Source organism: Silurus aristotelis (genome assembly GCF_946808225.1).
Source record: "Silurus aristotelis genome assembly, chromosome: 14".
NCBI classification, from domain to species: Eukaryota; Metazoa; Chordata; class Actinopteri; order Siluriformes; family Siluridae; genus Silurus; species Silurus aristotelis.
The window spans coordinates 14,227,743-14,251,228 of record NC_139587.1 but is presented as its reverse complement, the minus strand read 5'-3'; the positions used below and the strand labels follow the sequence as shown (position 1 = coordinate 14,251,228).

At 37.1% G+C, this 23,486-nt stretch overlaps 1 protein-coding gene across 3 annotated transcripts; it reads left to right on the top strand.

The window, feature by feature from the left end:
* Positions 1-403: 403 nt before the first annotated feature.
* lonrf4 (LON peptidase N-terminal domain and ring finger 4) lies at positions 404-16,014 on the top strand. Of its 3 annotated transcripts, none has more exons than XM_083560337.1 (12): positions 404-1,192; positions 9,349-9,467; positions 10,414-10,536; positions 10,943-11,113; positions 11,359-11,491; positions 11,660-11,717; positions 11,966-12,080; positions 12,322-12,443; positions 13,231-13,389; positions 13,729-13,891; positions 14,124-14,273; positions 15,444-16,014. In XM_083560337.1, the coding sequence occupies exons 1-12, from the start codon at positions 892-894 to the stop codon at positions 15,591-15,593; spliced, it is 1,764 nt and encodes a 587-aa protein (XP_083416463.1). In that variant the 5' UTR covers positions 404-891; the 3' UTR covers positions 15,594-16,014. The 3 variants fall into 3 exon arrangements, with proteins under 3 accessions (XP_083416463.1, XP_083416464.1, XP_083416462.1); XM_083560338.1 differs by having other exon boundaries at positions 11,356-11,491; positions 11,663-11,717; XM_083560336.1 differs by having other exon boundaries at positions 11,356-11,491.
* The last annotated feature ends 7,472 nt before the right edge of the window (positions 16,015-23,486 follow it).

The following is a 23,486-nucleotide window of genomic DNA, read 5'->3' as shown; positions in this document are numbered from 1 at the left end:
TAAAAACTTACAAGACCTTTAAAAGAGGAAATCGATTTTTTACACCCATCCCCCCCCCCCTCTCTCTCTCTCTCTCTCTCTCTCTCTCTCTCTCTCTCTCTCTCTCTCTCTCTCTTTATAGATATATATTATACATATAAATAATTACTGTGAATCCTCTCAGTAGCCAATGGCATTTATTAAAGGACGTAATAAAATGAAAGCAAAGAAAGAAGACACATTACAAATTTACATTTATGATAGTGATAATAGTAATTTTATATATAGTAATTATATAAGATTATATTCCTCCAATAAAACTCGTTACACGGCGTTGTGAACCTTATTAAACCATGTTATGAAAAACCCTGGTTATGAAACCACAGTAGGTCCGTAGCCAATAGGAGCCGTGCCGCTCCGTCACGTGGTTTTATTTATGTAACTTACGGCGTCAGAACAGAGCTCGGAACTTACTGTAAGTGCGATTAGACACAGGGAACAGAAAAGCTGTACACTTTGTCATAAAATATTCAGACAAAAAGCAGAGCTGATCGACTAAAATCGGATGGAACAAAGGTAAAACAGCGTCTCTACGACCGAAGCGGTGAGAACCTATTTATCATGCACAACACCGGAAAGCGCTCCCGTTTTGTTTCTCCAATAAAGACCGAGATGTGAACTGCATCGAATTTTCTGCAACCGGATTATTTTATTGTTTAAAAAAAAAATCTCGATGTTTAGTTTCGGCACGATTTTCGAGAAGCTCATGTAAGTATATCACAGCTGCTGCCTGAACTGACACTTCACCTTCCCCAGCTCGCCGCACCCGCTTCTCCTCCCTCAAAGCTTTTGTTATAAACGACTGTAGGCAGCTGTATTTCGCGTCGCGTTTACACGGAAAATCAGTGTGACATGGAGCATCTGGAGTGTCCCATATGCCTGTTTCTTCTGTATGAACCGGTGACGATGAGTTGCGGTCACAGTTTCTGCCGCCGGTGCATTGTGGGGACGTGTGTGCCGTCCAGATGCCCAACCTGCATGGAGAGACTAAAGCAGAGGGACGCAAAGAACACAAAAAACAACGTTCTGCTCTTCTGTATTATTGAGAAATATTGTCCCGAGGAAACCAAGGCGACCTGCGAAATACAGGAAATGTTAAGAGCTCAAGAGTTTACCAAAGCACTACGTATGGCTGAAGAGAGGATAGAAGCAGGTAAGGGGGTCATGGCATCTATCTATCTATCTATCTATCTATCTATCTATCTATCTATCTATCTATCTGTCTGTCTGTCTGTCTGTCTGTCTGTCTGTCTGTCTGTCTGTCTGTCTGTCTGTCTGTCTGTCTGTCTGTCTAGCACCTTTTGCAAATTATGTATGTATCCAGGTACAGTACATTCAGATTTTTCAAATGCTTAAAAAAAAATCATACTAATCTACACAGTATGCCCCAAAGCGATTTAGTTTAGATGAACCCCATTTCTCTGGATCAACTTTGGGATGTTTGTACACTTCTACACAGTGATTGGGGTCCACCAGTGGCAAATTCAGTTGCTTTTACATGGTTTCGAATGCCAATCATTTCTTCAGTGGACAACTCACGTCCATGGTTATCAACTTGGCCATCGTAAGTCTATCTGCATTTGGCTTTGTTTGGTATAGATGTTCACAAGCCATTCATTACATTGTATTCTGTAAGTAAAATAACTAAGCTGACTAGATAATAGTTATTTATCTTAGAATTCAGTGTTCTTGTCAGTTCCTTATGGTATGATACTATTATTAATTCAAGCATAGAATTTAATTTAAGGCATATGTATATTAGCAGTACTTAAATATTCAATTGAAAGAGCTCTAATCAAAATGTTTTATTAATGATGCTGCATATGCAGGCTTAATCTACCCTTCATTATAGTATACAGTATATCTGATTTGCTACACCATTATCTGGCTTGCTGAGATGTGCTGTAAAATTATTATGTCCGGTGAGAGAAATTACAGATAAGAGAATACTTTAGCACATTTTATATGGCCCAGATCTGTTCCAGCTTGTGAAAGTGACACCACAGCTGTTTAAAAACGGCCTTCAAACCATCTGTGTTTGAGTGCAGATTTTGCCATGCAAGCAGTAAAGTGTACACTGTGCCCCCAAAAAGAAAAAAAGAGGGACGTAGAAAATGGATAATATGCTTGAAAACCGACACACTCCTCCAGTGACTTTTTTTTTCAGGCCTTCTATTAGAACAAAAGAAAGAAAGTGCTTTAAAACCCTCTTTATAGCCACTGCTAAGCTCTTTTACAGATATTGACACACTCTGAGTTAGTGTATTGATATTTAATTCAATTCTATTTTATTTGTAGAACAAGGGCCAAAGATACATAATTAAATAAACCGATGATAGCCATTTAAATTTATTTAGACATAAGTTAAAGAGAAAAAGCTCCCTTTGTTGATATGATGAAGAAAATGTTAAAGTAACCAGACTCAAAAGGGAACCCATCCTCAACTGGTGCAATCCCTTTGATAACTGTGTTCTATGTGGATTAATTCGTTTTATCATGAAGTCTATTTTTTATTTATCATGAAGTTGCTGTTTACTGATTGCCAGAATGGAAAGTATTGTACAAAAAACAGTTAAGAAAAGCAGCAGGTAATCTGCAGATCTTAACACATTTATCTAGATGTTTATTTCAGAGATTTAATAAATTTGCTGAGGAAGACAATATTTTGTGTATTTATGCTTTAACTGCTTTAGATTGGTCTATTTTGGTCTATTGTTTGGAGTGTTACAAATTAACCCAGCCATTATGGATGCACAAGCCAGTGCACTCTTAGTGCCGGTCCCAAGCCCGGGTAAATGGGGAGGGTTGCGTTAGGAAGGGCATCCAGCATAAAACATGTGCCAAATCAAATATGTGGATCACAAATTAGAATTTCATACCGGATCGGTCGAGGCCCGGGTTAACAACGACTGCCACAGTTATCGTTAGCCGACAGGGTACCGGTGGAAATTGGGCTACTGTTGGCCGAAGGAGGAGAAGGAGAGGAGGAAGACGTCGGGTTCGGGTTGGTACTTTAAATGTTGGTACTATGACGGGTAAAGGGAGAGAGGTAGCTGATATGATGGAGAGGAGAAAGGTAGATATGTTGTGTGTTTAGGAGACCAAGTGGAAACGGAGTAAGGCCAGGAACATTGGAGGTGGGTTTAAACTATTTTATCATGGTGTGGATAGAAAGAGAAATGGTGTAGGGGTGATTCTGAAGGAAGCGTACAGTAAGAGTATAGTGGAGGTGAAGAGAGTTTCTGATAGGGTGATGATCGTGAAGGTGGAAGTTGAAGGGATGATGATAAATGTCATCAGTGCCTATGCTCCACAGGTTGGCTGTGAGATGGAGGAGAAGGAAAGATTCTGGAGTGAATTAGATGAAGTGGTAGATGGCGTACCTAGGAAAGAACGATTGATGATTGGGGCAGACTTTAATGGGCATGTAGGTGAAGGGAACAGAGGTGATTAGGAGGTGATGGGTAGGTATGGTTTTAAGGAGAGGAATGTGAAAGGGCAGATGGTGGTAGATTTTGCTAAAAGGATGGAAATGGCAGTGGTGAACACGTATTTTAAGAACAAGGAGGATCATAGGGTGACGTATAAGAGTGGAGGAAGGTGAGCCCTTTCCTGTTTGCAGTGGTGATGGACAGGTTGACGGACGAGGTCAGACAGGAGTCTCCCTGGACTATGATGTTTGCGGATGATATTGTGATTTGTGGTGAGAGTAGGGAGCAGGTGGAGAAGAGCCTGGAAAGGTGGAGGTATGCGCTGGAGAGAAGGGGAATGAAAGTCAGTAGGAGTAAGACAGAGTACATAGTGTGTGTGAATGAGAGGGAGGGCAGTGAAGGGGTGCGGTTGCAGGGAGAAGAGGTGGAGAAGGTGGAGGAGTTCAGGTACCTGGGGTCAACAGTGCAAAGTAATGGAGAGTGTGTTAGAGAAGTGAAGAAAAGAGTGCAGGCAGGGTGGAGTGGGTGGAGAAGAGTGACAGGAGTGATTTGTGATAGTAGGGTATCTGCAAGAATGAAAGTGAAAGTTTATAGGACTGTGGTGAGACCTGCGATGTTGTATGGTTTAGAGACAGTGGCATTGAGTAAAAGACAGGAGGTGGAGCTGGAGGTAGCAGAGCCGAAGATGTTAAGGTTTTCGTTGGGAGTGACGAGGATGGACAAGATTAGAAATGAGTTTATTAGAGGGACAGCGCATGTAGGATGTTTTGGTGAAAAGGTGAGGGAGGCGAGATTGAGATGGTTTGGACATGTGCAGAGGAGGGACATGAATTATATTAGTAGAAGAATGCTGAGGATGGAGCCACCAGGTAGAAGGAAGAGAAGAAGGCCAAGAAGGAGGTTCATGGATGTGGTGAGGGAAGACATGCAGGTAGTTGGTGTGAAAGAGGCAGATGTAGAGGACAGGGTGGTATGGAGACAGATGATCCGCTGTGGCGACCCCTAATGGGAGCAGCCAAAAGAAGAAGAAGTCAAGTCAAGTCAAGTCAAGTTTATTTGTATAGCGCTTTTCACAACAGACATTGTCTCAAAGCAGCTTTACAGAAAACAACAGTGAAGGTGAATGGTGTGCGTTTGTCCCTGATGAGCAAGCCGTGGCGACAGTGGCAAGGAAAAACTCCCTTAGATGATATGAGGAAGAAACCTTGAGAGGAACCAGACTCAAAGGGGAACCCATCCTCATATGGGTGACATCAAGAGTTTGGTCATAAATCTTTCAACAATACAGAACAATTTGTGATCATCATAGATCCAGCATCAGCTTCTCCATGCCAGGGCCTTTAAACACTCGGCATCTACTTCTCCATGATCATCCATAGGTCCATAATCTTCACGAGGTGGGACGTGACTGGAGCTGGCCAAACCTCAGGATGCCTCGGGATGGGGAGAGAAAGAGAAGCAGTGGAGAGGAATTAGCGTAGCTGCTGTTCATGATATTAACAGCACAAGTTGATAATGTGCATGTAATCATATATTCTGGAGCACAAGGTTGTGATGTGATGTGTGTGATGTGTGTTATGTGTAGGCTTTGCTAAAAAGATATGTTTTTAATCTACACTTAAACTGGGAGAGTGTATCTGAACCCCGAACACTGTCAGGAAGACTATTCCAGAGTTTAGGAGCTAAATGTGAAAATGCTCTACCGCCTTTAGTGGACTTTGCTATTCTAGGAACTACTAGAAGCCCAGAGTTTTGAGATCTCAGGGAGCGTGACGGATTGTAGCGTGTTAAAAGACTGGATAGATACATGGGAGCCAAACCATTTAGTGCTTTATAAGTGAGTAGCAGTAGTTTGTAGTCTATTCGAAACTTAATAGGAAGCCAATGTAGGGACGATAAGATTGGGGTTATATGATCGTATTTTCTTGACCTAGTAAGAACTCTTGCTGCGGCATTCTGAACTAACTGAAGCTTGTTTATTAATGATGCAGGACATCCACCTAGTAATGCATTACAGTAGTCTATTCTAGAGGTCATAAACGCATGGACGAGCTTCTCTGCATCAGATATAGATAACATATTTCTTAGCTTAGAAATATTTCTAAGGTGAAAGAAGGCTGTTTTTGTAACTTGATTGATGTGATTTTTAAAAGATAAGTTGCTGTCTAAAATAACTCCCAGGTCTTTTACCGTTGAACTAGTAGTTACAGAACAACCGTCTAAATGCAGGCTGAGATGCTGGAGCTTCTGTGTACTATTTTTTGGGCCGATGAGCAAAATCTCCGTTTTATCAGAATTTAATAGCAGAAAGTTATGGGTCATCCAATCTCTTATTTCTTCAACACACTCAGTTATGCGAGCTAATTGAGCTGTATCGCCTGGTTTGGATGAAATATATAGCTGGGTATCATCAGCATAACAATGGAAGCTAATTCCATGCCTTCTAATAATATTTCCTAATGGAAGCATGTATATTGTAAAAAGCAGGGGTCCTAGAACTGACCCTTGTGGCATGCCATAATTTACTAGCATTATCCTGGATAGCTCTCCATTTAAATCTACGAAATGGTAACGATTGGACAGGTAGGATTTAAACCAGCTTAATGCCTGTCCCTGAATACCAATGTAATTCTGTAAGCGATCGAGGAGAAGATCATGATCTATAGTGTCGATCGCAGCACTAAGATCTAGTAAAACTAATAGGGAGATGTAGCCTTGGTCTGAAGCTAAAAACAGGTCGTTAGTGATTTTAACTAGAGCAGTTTCTGTGCTATGATGGGGCCTAAAACCTGACTGAAACTCTTCAAAGATATTGTTCTCCTGCAAGTGGTTACATAACTGGGCAGCGACAATCTTTTCTAAAATCTTAGACATAAATGGGAGATTTGAAATTGGTCTGTAATTCGATAGCGTGTTTGGATCCAGATTAGGTTTTTTAATGAGGGGCTTAATAACTGCTAACTTGAGGGATTTAGGGACATGACCTAACGATAGTGAGGAGTTAATAATATTGAGAAGAGGCTCACCAGCTGTATATAACACTTCCTTCAGTAGTTTAGTGGGAATTGGATCTAACTGACATGTTGTTGATTTAGCTTTCATAATAGCATCATACAGCTCTTCCTGTCCTATACATGTAAAACAGTGTAGTTGTGGGGTTGTAAGTACGATTGTGTCGGGAGATGCTGTCAGAGGTTGAACTGCCACAATTGTTTTTCTAATGTTATCTATTTTTTCAGTGAAGAAATTCATAAAGTCTTCACTACTAAACTGTGATGGAACACATTTTTCAGATCCCTGATTTGTTGTTAATTTAGCGACTGTACTGAAAAGGAACCTGGGATTGTTTTTGTTATTTTCTATGAGTTTGCTCAGGTGTTTAGCTCTAGCAGCTTTTAGCGCCTGTCTGTATCTAAGCATACTGTCTTTATATGCAATTCTAAATACCTTCAATTTAGTTTTCCTCCATTTTCTCTCCAGATTACGTGTTGTTCTCTTTAGGGCATGCGTATGACTATTATACCAAGGTGCAGGTGCTTGTTCTCGAACCTTTTTTAACCGGATGGGGGCAACAGTGTCTAAAGTGCTAGTGAGGATAAGGTCTATGTTGTTCGCCATCTCATCAAGATGATCAGCAGTTATGGGTTTAATGTGAAACTGAGATAAATCAGGCAGGTTATTTATGAATCTGAAGAAGAAGAAGTTTGGAGTGTTACAAAATGTTTTAAAAGGTGTTAATTCAAATTTGTAGGTTTTTATCCATGGTTGTTTCTATGTTAGAAAAAAGTCAGCTGATTCATTTTATACATCGAGAGTAAAAAAAAATGGATAGGTAGGTTCTTCCTAGGTAGGAATAACAGCACAGAATATGAGTTCAAAAGGACTTTTTTAAGCTGATTAAAATTAAACATGAAGACTGTGGTTGGATATTTTTTCACAGAAAAATAAACAACAGTAAAATGTAAACAAATTCGTTGCTACAGCAAAGCAGTGTTCTCGGACCTTGTCTTTATACTGAAGTTATTGTAACTTTTTTTATCTTTTTTTTATAACTACCATATGTGTGTAGTTTGTATATATATAGACTAGACTAGACTAGTATATATTAAGACTATTTAGACTGTCAGTATATATTTAGAAAATTTGGTAATTATTGTTTAACAAAGTGAGATCAAATAAAATACTGAATATAAACTAAGGAATTCACATCCGAATCAGGTGACCTTCACCTTTTTGTTTTGGGAAAAAATGTATTCCATCATTATGGGACAATGCTTTAAAATGGCTTGATTGCAGTGTGTAAGTGTAGCACATTCATTACTAAACTAAAGTGGCAAATTTTACTATTTCTAGTTAAATATAAATATTAATAACGTTGGGCATGTATCTTAGATTGTTTTGTTTCCCTCGATTATTGTTTCAATTTTTGAGTCTAAAAATGACCAAAATGTAAATAAATAAGTAATTCAGGCCCCCCATTTAGCAGTTATTCAAGTAGTGCAAAATAAGTGACATAACACTAAACTTTCTTTTGGCTTCTCCCATTAGGGGTCGCCACAGCGCCTCATCCGTATTTATGATCCGCATGTTTGATTTGGCACATGTTTTTACGCTGGATGCCCTTCCTAACGCAACCCTCCCCAATTTATCCAAGCTTGGGTGCACTGGCTTGTGCAACCCTAATGGCTGGGGTTGGTTTCCTGACTGGGGATCGAACCCGGGCGCAGTGGTGAGAGCGCCGCATCCTAAACACTAGACCACCAGGGAACCTCAAAATAAGTGACATAACACTAAACTTTCTTTTCGGCTTCTCCCGTTAGGGGTCGCCACAGCGGATCCTCCGCACGTTTGATTTGGCACATGTTTTACGCTGGATGCCCTTCCTAACGCAACCCTCCCCAATTTATCCGGGCTTAGTGACATAACACTAATATAAATAAAACCTAAATAGTTTGTAATAGTTTGTTTCTTTAATTATTTCCTGTATATATTGTGGGTAGGGTCATAATGGTTGTATGCTGATTATTATGCATACATACATAACAAACATTCAAAGGAGGTTTATATTGTATCTTACACTTATGCAAAGCCTGTTTTGTTATCCAATTCCAAACAGGGCTCTACATGTTCTGTATTCTGTGTATTTTGTTGCTTGTGTAATCTTGTTTTGCAACATCGGGTTTGTTCTTATGTATACTCTAAGGCAGAAAAAAAATGGAGCATGTCCATCTGAAATGAGCAAGATTTAATGGATTCTGAGATTATTATTCACCATTGGCAGATTTACTTTTGCTGATGTGAACTGTTTGGGGGGAAAATCCCAAAGCAGTAAAATGAATTTATATAATGTTCTTGTATGCAAAAATAAAATAAAATGGAAAAAGATGAAAAAAAAAACATTATTAAGGTTTCAACATGAAATGAACAAGGGAATATTTTCCATACTAATTTGCCTTATCCATTTGTTTAATTTTTGCTTTGTTGTTAATATCATTAAAGCTTCATAATTGGCTATTTTAAGCTTGGCTCGTTTTTTTTCTGCCATGGTGTATACATAAAATGTATACATACTTGCTATTTTAAACACTCTTGTGTAATTGTGTGTATCTATGTTTCTAAACCCAAAACTCCTGGACAGTTACAATGAGCTCTGTTATATAGATTGCTTACACAATCCACCTTAATCCAATAAAAGAAGGGGTGTGTTGTGGTTTGGCAGCAGTTTTTCTCTTCTGTCAGCAAAACAGTTGCTCCGTTTCTGTGAGAGGAACTCGTTAAGTGTGCCTGTAGGCCCCTGTTGTCAGATTAAATAACGTTTAACAGACCAAACTAAAAACAACTAAACAGAATTTTCTCGTTGTCCCTCTCATTTATTCAGCTCCTGATGATTTGAGTCTGAAAACGTGGAGAGCAGAGGCCAACATGGGGCTTCAGTGCTTTTCCAAAGCTCTCCAAGACCTGGAAGAATTGTGCTCTGCCAGACCCAACTGGGCTGAGGTAATTCTCTCAGTCGGAATTGTTCTTTGGGTTGTTGTTTTAGAAGAAGCTTATACAGTATATCAGCCTTTTAGTACCTTTAACATTTGCTAAAGGCTGAAAGTACAATTGCATATTACCTTCTGGTGATTTTATTTTCACGGTAATCCAAATTATAGAAATACAATGTAGTTTGTATACATATTGAGTTTGAAACATTCAACCACTCATTCTTCAGATGTGTCAGTTAAAGAGTTAATGCCTCCAGCACCTAGAGACGGACGGAAAAGCAACTTAGTTTAAAAGTCTTGTTTCTGCGACGTCACAGAAACTAAGGCATTAATATTTACCGACCCATGCACTAAACAGCTGGCTAGCCTCACCCACTCACATTGACCTTTGGAGCGTTTTTTGGATTGAAAAGATCACATGAAGCACTCAAATATTTGTCCTGTTTCTGGCTGTCAGAAAAAAACAAGTCGACTTAAACATGTAAAACCAGCATCTGAGGGTTTTTATGTCTTGATTTGAATAAAACCATTATTTATATCCCATAGATCTTCAATTCTACCCTTGTTACAAGCAGTAGTGTGGTGTGCCTCATTTTACTTGTGAAAACTGTTCACTGTTTTATAGCGGTTAGGAGAGCTTGAAAATGAATTGGAAATGAGAAGCATAATTATGATAATTATCACTACTGTACATAATGTATGTATTAGTACAACAGTCAATGAAAGATTGTCAGAATTTATTTTCAGCATAATTATTTTATAATAATAAAAAAAAAAAAGAAAAAAAAAGATGAGTAGCCTGTCATCACAGGCCTTTAATTCCTCATTTCTTTATGTCGAGGTGTGCTTCAATTATGCCATACTGTGATATAATACGAAAACGTTTTACATGTGTTACGTTGCTCTGTAAAGCCGTGCTTGTCTGCCCTCTTGTGACCGTTTTCCTGCATGGTTAGGCTTATTTCCGGAAAGGGAATGTGCTGCTGGAGATGGGGAGACTGACTGAAGCTCTCATGCAGTTCCATCACTGTCTGAAAGAACAACCTGAGTTTGCTGCTGCTAAGAACCAAATTAGAAAGGTATGGGTGTTAAACACTCTGATGGAAACACGGAGTGTACCAACTTGAACATTAAACTCATTACTCGTTATCATAATGTGTATGAGAAGTACACTAAGAAAGGAGAAAAGGATTTGTACCCATTGGCCAGGCAGAGGGACCGAGCTGGAATGTTAGAGATAATGTGGAGATGGTGAAGCAGGAAGTGGATAGGATTAGTAAGGAGGAAGTGGAAAGTTGGTTGGCCCAGATGACACACTGGTAGATGTGTTTAGGAGAGATGGCAGTGGAGTTTTAAACCAGATTGTTTTATATTATTCTGGATGGTGAGAGGATGCCTGAGGAATGAAGTATGAGTGGGCTTTATAATACCTGTAGCAAAACATTTGTCTTTGAGTTATGCTGGCTTTCTTTGGTGGATGTTCAGATCTTGGAGATGGAGGGTATGGCCACACCAGAGGAGGTTCCCCAGATCCTACAAATTGTGGACGACTACCTTCGAGACTGCAGTTCTCAAAATAATAAATCAGGTTCTCTACCCACTAATGGCCTGAAGTTACCCTGGAACCATGTGGACGTAAAGTTAAATTGTGAACAGGTAAAGGGGCCTGATTGCTTTTGTACAATTTCGATATTAATGTATTGTAACTTACTGCCGGTTTTGCTGTATTTATCATTCTTCTATTGGCAAGATAATATGCCATAAAAAAAAATTAAAAAAAACTTTTAACTAAACATGGTTATGCGTGTAAACAAGTTTGCTTTAGTTAGTTTTATCCTAGGCAGTGTCACATAACAATACATTTCAATTAGCCTTGATATATTCCTTCCTATTTTTAGCAGACTACATCCAAAATCAAGCACAACTCCAGTACAACCGAGTGCTGCTTAAGCTTTCGCCAGCCTGAGTCTTTCTTTTCCACAGCCCAGGAGAGTGAAGAGCTGATGATAAAGAAGGAGGATGTACCAATGAGAGGTGGGATGATAGCAAATCTTTAATTGCTCTGCTCTGTCAATCTGCAGTTGGCATTAATAAGGCACTGTTTTTTTTCTGTGCAGAAAATAAGCAAATAATTTCATAGATCTGCACATAGCTTATTGTTGATCAGAGTTCTTGTATTTCTGGTGTTCCTGCCATTTATAGTAGACCGGGAGATGTCCCCCCTGACTGTGTCTGACTTTGAGTGCCCCCTCTGCATCAGGTCAGCGCAGTTATATTCCAAAATACACTGTTCTATAGAATTAATTCCATTAGTAGTGCAGTGTCTTGGCATTGGATAGTAAATTATTATTTCACTGCAGTCATAATGTCAATAGTAGTATTATCACATATGAGTGAATATTCAAGTTTTATTATGTTTTATTGATACTGCCTAGTGCTGTTTTAAATATATTTGCTATGACGCAGACAGTACTTACATCTATTTTTCTATTGGTCATCACCCCTCAGGCTGTTCTATGATCCGGTTACAACACCATGCGGCCACACATTCTGCAAGAACTGTATTGAGAGAAGTCTCGACCATAATCTCTGCTGTCCACTCTGTAAACAAGCACTGCAGGAAGTGAGTTTGTATGAAAGCCATGCTTTTAAAGTTAATAAAGTTTTTACCACAACATGATATCCTATCCTACCCTGTTTTTGATTTGTTTTACGTTTATGTTCTAATATGTCCTTAAACCACTTTTTACTGTATCTTTTTTAAAGCTAGAGTAAAGTGCCTTTAAAACAAACTTTGTTTATGTGCATTACCAATCCTTCATTTATTATTGTAGAACATAAAATTTTATCTCTTCGTGTTTTAGTTTTTCAAGAATAGGAAGTACAACCCCACGGTCGTGCTGCAGGAGATTATGACCCGCCTCTTCCCCCAGCAGCTGGCTGAAAGGAAACAGGTGCATGATGCTGAGATGGCTGAGCTTTCTAAGTGAGTCAGACAGCACAACTAAACATACCCCTGTTAAAATTTCAGCCCATTGCAGCTCATATATATGTATATGTGTGTTTTTGTGTGTGTGTGTGTGTGTGTGTGTGTGTGTGTGTGTGTGTGTATACAATGCTTCACTTATTTCAATTTTGTTATATTGCATTGATTTTCTTTTTTTCCTACTTAATGTATACTCATAATGAAAAACGTCTGTATGACCCTGGCCACTGTACTGTGACTCAGTATCAGGGCGTTACTGATCTTCTTATAGCCTAGGCCATCTTTGTGGAGAGCAGCAATTCTAATTTTTAAATCCTGAGAGAGTTTTTTGCCATGAGGTGTCATGTTAAACATCCAGTGGTCAGTATGAGAGAATTGTACTCAAAGCACCAAATTTTAACTGCTCTAATACAAGATACACATATTTTTATGTACATTTTGTCCCGTGAAGCAGACAAAAACATAAACATGATGAATAGGCAGAATGTTGCTTCGCATGGTTACACGATGTACAGCTGTTATCACTTTTGTTGCCAGCTATTTTGACAATAATGGATGTATGTTTTTTTTAGAGGACAGTAAATCTATACTGCTATACAAGCTGCACCTTGGCTACTCTAAAATATATATCCAAGTTTATTTTTTATAGAATTGTCCATTGAGAAGATATACAAAAATGGTTGCTGAAATGTGAGGGGTGTACCCACTTTTGTGAGAGAGAGAGAGAGAGAGAGAGAGAGAGAGAGAGAGTGCGCTAAACATTTTATTCCAACATTTTCCCTTGTAGTTTGACCAAAGACATCCCAATCTTTGTCTGTACTGTGGCCTACCCTGGAATCCCGTGCCCACTGCATGTATTTGAACCACGCTACAGGCTGATGATGCGCCGATGTATAGAGACCGGCACCAAGAAATTTGGCATGTGCAGCTATGAGCATGGCAAAGGGTAAGGACCAGATTTAAACAGAGACAGACAGCGACACGGACAGTTTGCTTTAACATGATTAACTTGATAAGTATAATTTGCCATGTTTGCTGATTATGACACACATACACAATTTTTTTGGTGGACTAAATTTTGTACATTTGATTTTATTTAAAATGTTATATTTTAAACTTTTCCCTTTTAGATCAGAACTGTCATTTAAATTCTGTATTATCTTTTCTATTTTTTTTTTTTTTTTATAAAAGTAAATGCAAATGCAATAACAATTGAAATTAGGTCAATACAAAATAACATGTCAGTACTACATGTCTGTGTTGCTGAATATGTGGGATGACCCAGGTTTGCAGATTATGGATGCATGCTGGAGATTCTGGACCAGAATGTGCTTCCTGATGGCCGTTCTTATGTGGAAACAGTGGGAGGAAGCCGATTCCGTGTGCTCCGGAGAGGCCAGCGGGACGGCTACCAAACAGCTGACATTGAGTACCTCCAAGACCATAAGGTTTATAATGTTTAACATCTCACCTTAAATTAGAATCCAGCTAATACACCACAAGCTGTCATTTAGTCAGATTTAATTTGAATTTATAATTTAAAATTATAAATAAAGAAAATGTATTATTCATGACTTTTGAGCTGAATTGTTGATAATTACTGGAGAGAGAAAAATATTTGAGGGATCTGGTTGCTGTTATAATGTGTATAATATGTACATTTTTGTGTACTAAATATAGGCACATGATGCTGAGCTTGAAATGCTGCAGCGCCTCCATGACAGTGTGTATCAGCAGGCCAGGGAGTGGTACCAAAGACTCAACAGCCGCATCCGGGAGCAGATCAACCGCCAGTATGGAGACATGCCTGAGAGAGAAGATAACATTCAGGTTTGAACACGCATGCCTAAGAGTGTGCACAATAAAAATTTCTTTCCCATTTTAGATCACCCTAACCCATATAATCAGGTTAGTTCTCTCAAATAGTCATTAATTCTTTTAATAGGATTTTAAAGTTGATTAAACGGGAAGAATTTGTATTTAATGAAAAGAACTAAAATATGCTTCAATTGTCATTTGACTCTACGGTATTCTTTATACGTTTATTATTTTTGTATGGCTTTCCCACTTTTAGAGCATTTGATTAGCTCAATTTTGGTAAATGTATCTGTTTTAACTATGATTGTGGACAGTATTCAGGTCCCTCTATTCATGATGCTACCAAAATTAAAAAATATCATAGCGTGGATAAAACGGTGTTCGGCAGCTGGTTCATCATCTAATGTTAAAAATCTGTAGTCCAAATGAAAACATCATTCTGCTGCACATTTTATACATTTACAGATTTTTTTTCCTACCCTGAGAGACCTACAGATGTGTTTTTTTAGATGTAATCGAACACATAAGCTAGTACAAATAGGCCTTGGTCTTGGTATATTGGGAATACTGATAACCTAAATCCCCGTCAGGTGAGCACACACTCATGCATGAACACACACACTCTTATACACTCAACACATTTCCTTTTATTAGCACTCATTTAAATGATGTAGTTCTTGCCTTCACATTTAGCTGTTCAGACTATCCTAGGAATTTCCTCTACCATTACTGAAACTCAAATGGAAGAATGAACTTCTCCTGGCTGGCCTGAGGGTGTTAGTGCATGCCTTGTATCTTTTAGCTTTAAGGGTTTGTGGGTCAAGTGGAACCATGTTTGAGGCTCGTGAATGGCAGGTCTATTTTTGTCTTTGCTGAAAAAATACAGCTTTTACAGAGCTATACTTAAGAAGCAAATGATATAGATATTATATTATTATGTAATACTATGCAAATCTCAATTCAATCTTACTAATGTATTAAATGTAAGATAGCCACTTGTTATATTTTTTGCCTTTTTTTTTGTCCGAAAAATGTAATCTGCTGTAATCCGGAATGTCTTGTTTTTGTTGTTGCTTTGTTGTGCCCTGATCATAAAAGTTATTTCACACATATTAATTTATCATAGCCCATATGCTGACATAATTTATATGTTGTTATATGTTTATTTGTATTTTTTGGCAGGCATCTGCTGATGGTCCGGCCTGGTGCTGGTGGCTGCTGTCTGTGCTGCAGTTAGATCCAGCCTACCAGACTACAGTACTGTCCCTTACCTCACTGAAGGACCGATTAGGACACCTGCGCATTGTACTGGAGTACTTTTCTCAGAGATAAAACACGTGCACGCACACACACACACACACACACACACACACACACACACACACACACACACACACACACACACAAACAGAGTACCTTCCATTTAAATCTTTGAAAATGCAGCTTATTAATGTAATAATTCTACTGTATGGCTGCACCTAACCTTAACCACAAAAACCAAAAGGAAACTTTTTGGTTGTTTTGGCTTTTTTTAATTAAAGCTGCAGATTTACATATTTGGTGTTCATCAAGTTAGAAAATCATGTTTGCACACGCTCAGAAATACGCACAAACACACAAAAACATGCACTCAATTTGTGTCTTTCTTATACTGCCTTAGAGAAAAATCAAATTTTTGCTGTAATGGTTAGTGTGTGTAAAAGGGTTATGGCTTTTGTATACTGAGTTTCCAAATACATTTTGATTGATTTGCTTCTGGTGTTGTTTAGCTGAGCAGTTCATTAAGAAAACAGATCATTTTCTTTTTTTTTTTTTTTTCTTTTTACTTTTAAGTGGCTGGTTCAATAAGAAGGCTGAGGTGGCAAATGAAGGTCTTTCTTTTTTTGCTGTTTTATTTGTTTCTATTTAGAAAGAAAAAACAAATTTCTAATTAACTAAATGTTATATACACTGTACAAATACATCCAGGAATAGAGCAACAAGGAAATACTGATGCTTACATATTGGTTAATATAAAAATTTACCTACATCTATTATTGCACAAGCCCTAAATGATATATGAGACCTTTTGTAAAATGAGATGCCACCTGATTTCTTAGGTGCTTTACGATATTGACATTCTTATTAGAATTGAATTGTCAAAATGTCAAAAGTGTAAAGTTTTAATGCTGCTGAATAATTCTGAATAAGACTGCTTGTCATGAGCATACTAAATCCATTGTCCCAGAACTTCAAATAGACCTTCATTTAAGCAGTGATTAAGGTATTTCTGTGAGGCAAATTAATATCATGATAAGTGTCAATTTTGAACATTTGCAGCACTCTGTTCTGTCTTTAGGCTGATCAGTAAGAGAACAAATTATGCCAGATAACAAAAAAAACCCAAACAATAAACTCTATCAGTACTGTGTAAATGTGTTAGATTTCCAAGGAACATGGCATTGTGTCCTACACTAAATCTTTTAGGCAGAAATTCTCTTTTCTTATCATCATTTTGAAAAGTTTGTCTTTGGGTCTGGATTAAAGTCTTAATCTAGAGAAGTATGATGCACAATTGCGGTAAACTTGGTACTTTGTAATAAGATTAAATGATTTAGCAGTTAAATTAATAATAATAATAATAATAATAATAATAATAATAATAATAATTAGGGCAACAAGAACAACAACAAGAATTTTGATCATAAACATACGATTGAATGAAAAATAACCGTAGGTCTTTTTTTTTTACTGTTAATATGCCATGCTTAATTTTTGTTTTTGTGAATTTTTCTTTTCTCCGATATATGGTAAAGGGATGCAAAATGAATCTGCAATCTTAGATGTTAATCAGCAATTCTGTCATATAGTGCATGTCATCTGCCAAAAGGACTTTTTTTTTCCATGATTTTATGACTAGTTAAATGATAAAAAAAAAAAAAATCTCTCTCTCTCTCTCTCTCTCTCTCTCTCTCTCTCTCTCTCTCTCTCTCTCTCTCTCTCTCTCTCTCTATATATATATATATATATATATATATATATATATATATATATATATATATATATATATATATATATATATGTTACATAGCAATAAGAATCAGAATCACACATGTAATTCAGTTAGATTAATACGAAATGACCAAGCAAGTGTCAACTCTGAGATTACTCTGAGAACTCTGAATGCTTTTGGAGGTTTTTTTGAGAAATGATCAAACCTTTCATTTTGTGACAACATTTATTCTGAATAAAGCTAAAAGCAATATTAAATAATCAAGTGTGTTTTTTTTTTTCTTTTAATAGAGTAAATAATTTCTGATTACAAACAAATGTATGCATGACTTTTATTACATAAGAGTAAATTAATGTTTTTATTAAATGACTACAAAGAAATATTAAAATTTACATTTTCATATTTTAGGTCGCTTTATTGCACCATACAAGAAAATATTGCCAACTAGCTAACAAATACCAGAGCAACCACCAGATGGAGATATAAAATCACAAAATTTTACAGAATTAGGTACAATTTATTATGTTGTCAACTAGCATGAACAAAATGAACGACTTCAGCTTTACATGAACAAGACAGTCAGTTTTGTTGTAAGCTTTTATGTTCAGATACATTTTGCACACGTTTCTGAATGTTTCTTCACCATGAAGTCAGTCACAAAGGTCGGTCCAGAGCACCAGACCATGCTGCATGAGCTGATTTCTTGTTACATGGATGGGTGATGAAGCTCTTGACCCTAGCTAATGCACACAGCTATACAGGTCAAAGACTAAAAATCAATATGAAGAATGACAGAGAAAGAGAGAGAGAGAGAAAGAGAGCGAGAGAGAGAGGGGAGGAAATAATATTGCAAATTGAACTAAAGACCCTCAGCCTATTGATCTGGAAAAGTGGCACCAAAATGGGACAAAGGAACAAGAAATAATGGAACACTGACATTTTACATAGTCTTTAATGAGAGCTGGCAAAAGTGGTGTAATTTAAAATGTCTAGACATGGGACAGTCATTTCAGGACTTTTTACAAAATACGAAAGATCTTCACCTCAGCATGATGTATATCTGTAGGTTTTAGTTATACAAATAATGTAGTTTTATGCGTGCGTGCACACATGCACCCCCCCCCCTCCTTTTTTAAGTGCCTGTATAAAATAATTTTACCTTGTAGAAACGCAGATTTCCTTTTCCCATAAATGCTATTGTATACCAAAAATATTGGTACTGGTTTGTACCATTATCATTGGCTGAATAATTCACACTCTTTTGTGTCTGGAGAGTGCACACCTCCCTCATATAAACATGAACAGGAACATAAAATCTCATTAAATGTACCAGCATTAGAGAACAGTGTTGGAAGCTAAACTGATCCATCACTCCCCTTGAGCTATGCTGCCTGTGGCTCTCTGAGGGTGACAGCCATTTTGTATATAATAAGCAATTGTGCACAAAAAACTCGCTGATCAGGTGTGTGTCTGAACAGGGCATGACTATAATAGCTCGTAATCATTGCATGGGGTATAAATATGTATAATGCAATGTAGATTAAAATACCTTGGTAAAATGGTGGTAATTACTGAAATACAAAAATAAGAACATTTATTGATGGTCCTTATTAAATGGAAAAGTGGCTGTGCAGCAGGCACAATGGTTTAAATTACTTTAAACAATGTGCCCTTTTATTTCCACACAAAGAAGAACCCTGATACATAAGAGGCAAAGCCAAAGTTCACAGAATAAGATTATTAATTGGAATTACTGGCTTGTCAGGCATACTTGTTTACGCTCGACGGGCCATGGGATGAGATGCTAATACTTGGAAAAATGGATTGTTCAGAAAACTCTCTCTCTCTTTCTCTCTCTCTCTCTCTCTCTCTCTCTCTCTCTCTCTCTCTCTCTCTCTCTCTCTCTCTCTCTCTCTGCATTAGTGTGACTGGTGGGTGGAAGGAAAGGGACAGGCAGCTGATAAACCTGCCTTGTTTCGTGCTACTCTAATCCCCTCCTTGCATTAATGCACAGATAAACCTTAAAAAGGCAAGTGCATGTGAATAAAGGGGGACATATCAGAGTCCTGGTACTACTGCTTCATGGAGCTAACTGCAATTAGACACAGAAATGACAGAAATGACAAGCCAGCTTATGCTGCTTCACGTTGCCAAGGTAGGACTGTAATTGCCATCCACACAATCCAAGAGGAGAAGAAACAAGTTGCAGAAAATAATATGCACCCAGAATAGATCTAGATGTGTTGATATGATTTTCAGTGTGGCAGATGGGAAAATAATGTTCTTTGTAGAAGGGATACTATGTAGAAGAAACAATGCTAAAAGCTCATGATATCCATAAAAATGAGTTGACGTGACTATAGATGATATTGAATGAAAGAAAAAAAAAAACAACAACTGGGAATAAAAGGAAGTGTGTACATCTCATGCTCAACCCCCACTTTACACAAATTCATTTACTGGACTGTTGAACTGGGGGGTTGGCATGGCAACAACCTTTCTCCCCACAAACATATGTACATAGAATGTAAAACTGATACTGACTGTTAAGATAGCCTTTAGGAGCACTGAAGGAGAGAAAAAAACAACCTAAAAAAAAGATAAATTTAGAAGCAAATTGATAAGAAGTATAAAAGAAGAATATGTAGTATTAGATTTTTCCTCCTGTGTAATACTAGGTCACAGAAACCTGTTCGGATAAACATGAACAAACAGTAGATAACCATCTATTTTAGGTTTAGCTCACACATTCATCCAACCTGCAAGATCAGCAATCTCCAGTGTAGATCTATAGCTGCTGTGTGGAGAGTTGAGTTTCACAATGCCAAGGTGGATTTTACAGATAACAATAAACTGCAGCCGGGATGATTCAGATCACAGTAAAAAAAGCAAAAAAGCAACAACTTAGGATCCTGGGGTGTACACAAAATATTTGTATTACATTCCTGTTGCATTCTAGTGTATGCATCAGCAATAGATCTAGGTGACCTTGACTGTAAAGTATGAAAATGTGTTGACGCTTTTAAAAGAATAAAAAAAAAACATTGTGGTTACATTTGCAAGCATTGTGTGTTTATTTATTCACTTGTTATGGACAGTTCAATATAAAAACACAATATGTATGAAACCAAAGATTAGGTTAATAACCTATTTGGACACAAGTTTGTGGACATCTCACAACGCAATTTGTATGCTCTTTTTGAACATTCCATTCCATATAAAGTCTCCCACTTTTGCTTTTATAATAAACTCTACTTTTCTGTGAAGGCCATGGCTCCTCTAGAACCCTAGCCCTCATTCATGATATTTCACTCTAACCAGGCAACCCATAACATAATGGAGCTCACTATGTGGACAAGTATCACATTACAATGCTGTAATAGTTTTGGGTCTATTCTACTGAATCCAAAAACAACTATACAATTGTGTGCCTCCAACTGTGTGGTAACAGTTTGGGGATAACCCACATATAGAGGGAAAAGTCAAGATCCTTTTGTCCGTATAATGTACAGTGGAACCCGGTTATCTCGCCCTCGGTTACCTCGACAACCCTACTAAGTTGACTTTTTTGAAGTGGAACCGCCAAATTCTGTGAAATTCAAAATCCGCGATGCGCTTTGGGAAGAAAAGAGCAGCCGGTGAGAGAGTGCCGGTGGGAAGACACGTACCGGGATACACATGAGCGATAACAACGACCGCCGTGAATCAACATATACCAACAATAACGGACAGTGAGAGTGTGGAAGTTTAAATAGGAGCTAGTGATGATGCTAAACGAGCACCATATGTGCGCGATTGAAGCCGGGAGCTTCAGAGAAAGCGGCCGAGAAAACACCTGACACGCTGAAGGGGGCCGAAGGGGGCGTGGCAGGTGGATTCCTGACAGATAAACATGTACTGTATGTATTTTTATAGCATGCCTTCATCAAACAAATCGCAGCAACCCTGTTGTGTAAAAAAACCCTTTAAAAACACGTGCATGCACATTCTCATTTATTAACGCACATCATGTACATAAAGAAATTTCAAGCACGTTAATATACTGCCGCCATTTTGATTTTCGTTGATCTCGATCATCGGTTACCTCGATGCTTTTTGGCGACCCCCCTAGGACATCGACATAACCGGGTTACACTGTATTTGGAAATTGCACTCAGACATATTAAAAAAGGTGCAGAGAGGACAGCAAAAACTACCTCTTATTGGTTTTCTGAATCAGAAAGCTTCCAAAACACAGACCAAACATAAAACATTAACATACAACAAGTAGGAAGGGTAAGGAAAATGTTCAAATACAGTCATTTGAGATCTAAGAAACATATTACAGCTTATTAAAACAAAACTGTGCCTACAAGCCGTGGAACAGATTATTTCAGAATAATGTTTTTAATAATAAATTGTGAAGCCTTTAAATATCTTCACATCTACAGTACATACCATGAAAAGATTTAGAGAATCTCAGTGCTCAATAGACAATGGTAAAAATCTGCATGTGATCATTGGGCCCTTAGGTGGCACTGCTTTAAAAACAGGCATGATTCTGTAATGGAAATCATTGCATGGGTGCATAAACGCCACCAGAAATCATTGTCTTTGAACACAGATTGCAATTTCATCCACAAATGCAGGTTAAATCTCTTTCATAAGATTATCTAGAAAAGCTGCCATCTTCTCTGGGCCAAAGATCATTTAAAATGGACTGAGATAAAGTGGGAAACTGTATTTGGTAAAACAAACCAGAATTTTTTATTCTTTTTGAAAACCATGGAGACTGTGTCTGTAGGACTAAAGAGAAAATGTAACATTTAGCATAGCATCAGTGCAAAAATCAGTTCAAAACCCGCATCTCTGATGATATGGGGGTGCATTAGTGCCTATGACATGGGCAGCTTGCACGTCTGAAAAAGCACTATCAATGCTGAAATATACAGAAGTTTTAAAGCATCACATGCTTCCATCTTTCATCCCTCTAAAACCACATATTGAAAATCTTTGTAGTAGAAGTCCAGACCTTTCCCAAGTTGAAAACATTTGGCACATCATGAAATTAAAAACACATCAAAGATGTGTGTAGAAACCTGTATTAGACACAAATGATATATAATCATTCCTTTCCCAAAACTCCTCATTTCCCAGATGTATACAGACATACACATTTTTTTAGGAAGTGTTGCTGCCATCAAATTCAATATATTTTTTTTCTATTAATATTCTCATACATACAATATGCAATATTCTCATACATACAATACAACATACAATATATATTTATCAGTTTAAACATTTGATTTGTGCTTTATTGTGAGTAAAACACAGGTTCATGAGCTATGTAAATCAATGCATTCCGGTTTTATTTATATTTTACCTTTCCAACTTTTTTGGAATTAGGGTGTTATAATAATAAAAAATAAATAATTAGAATGTGAAGTTATTAAATTCTATTATAATATATATATATATTTACATATATATCCACGTATATAAGGGCTGTCAATCGATTTAAATATTTACAACTTAATCACACATTATGTATTAATACTCAGGTTTCAGATTTTTAATACTCAAATGTATGTTTATTATTAGTGAAACCATACTCAACAGAGAAAATGTGCATGAAGAGAAAATGTTCTTGTAAATGTAATTTTTATTATTTTTTAAAGTAATAACAATGTTTTAAATTACGTAAATCATCAGGACACCAAACAGAACTTTGCACACGTACTGTTTCCACACGGTTTCCAATCACTCGGTTTTGGCAAATAAGTACAAAATATTTAGGTTGAGTTTCTTTTTATTTTATTCATATCCGAACATATGTTGTTCGAAGGTTTAAATTTAAAAAAGGTTTGGGTTAAAAAAACCTCTTTTATATTTATTTATTAATATCTTAAATAAAAATAGTCAAACATAAATGTGCACTGCATTAATAAAAATTAATGCCGTTAAAATTATTTTTCACTAACGTGTAATAAACGTTAATTTTGACAGCCCTAATATATATATATATATATATATATATATATATATATATATATATATATATATATATATATATATATATATATATATATATACAGTGAGCTATTTTGCAAGTTCTCCCACTTAGAAATCATGGAGGGGTCTGAAATTGTCATCGTAGGTGCATGTCCACTGTGAGAGACATAATCTAAAAAAAATTTATCCAGAAAGCACAATGTATGATTTTTAAACTATTTATTTGTATGATACAGCTG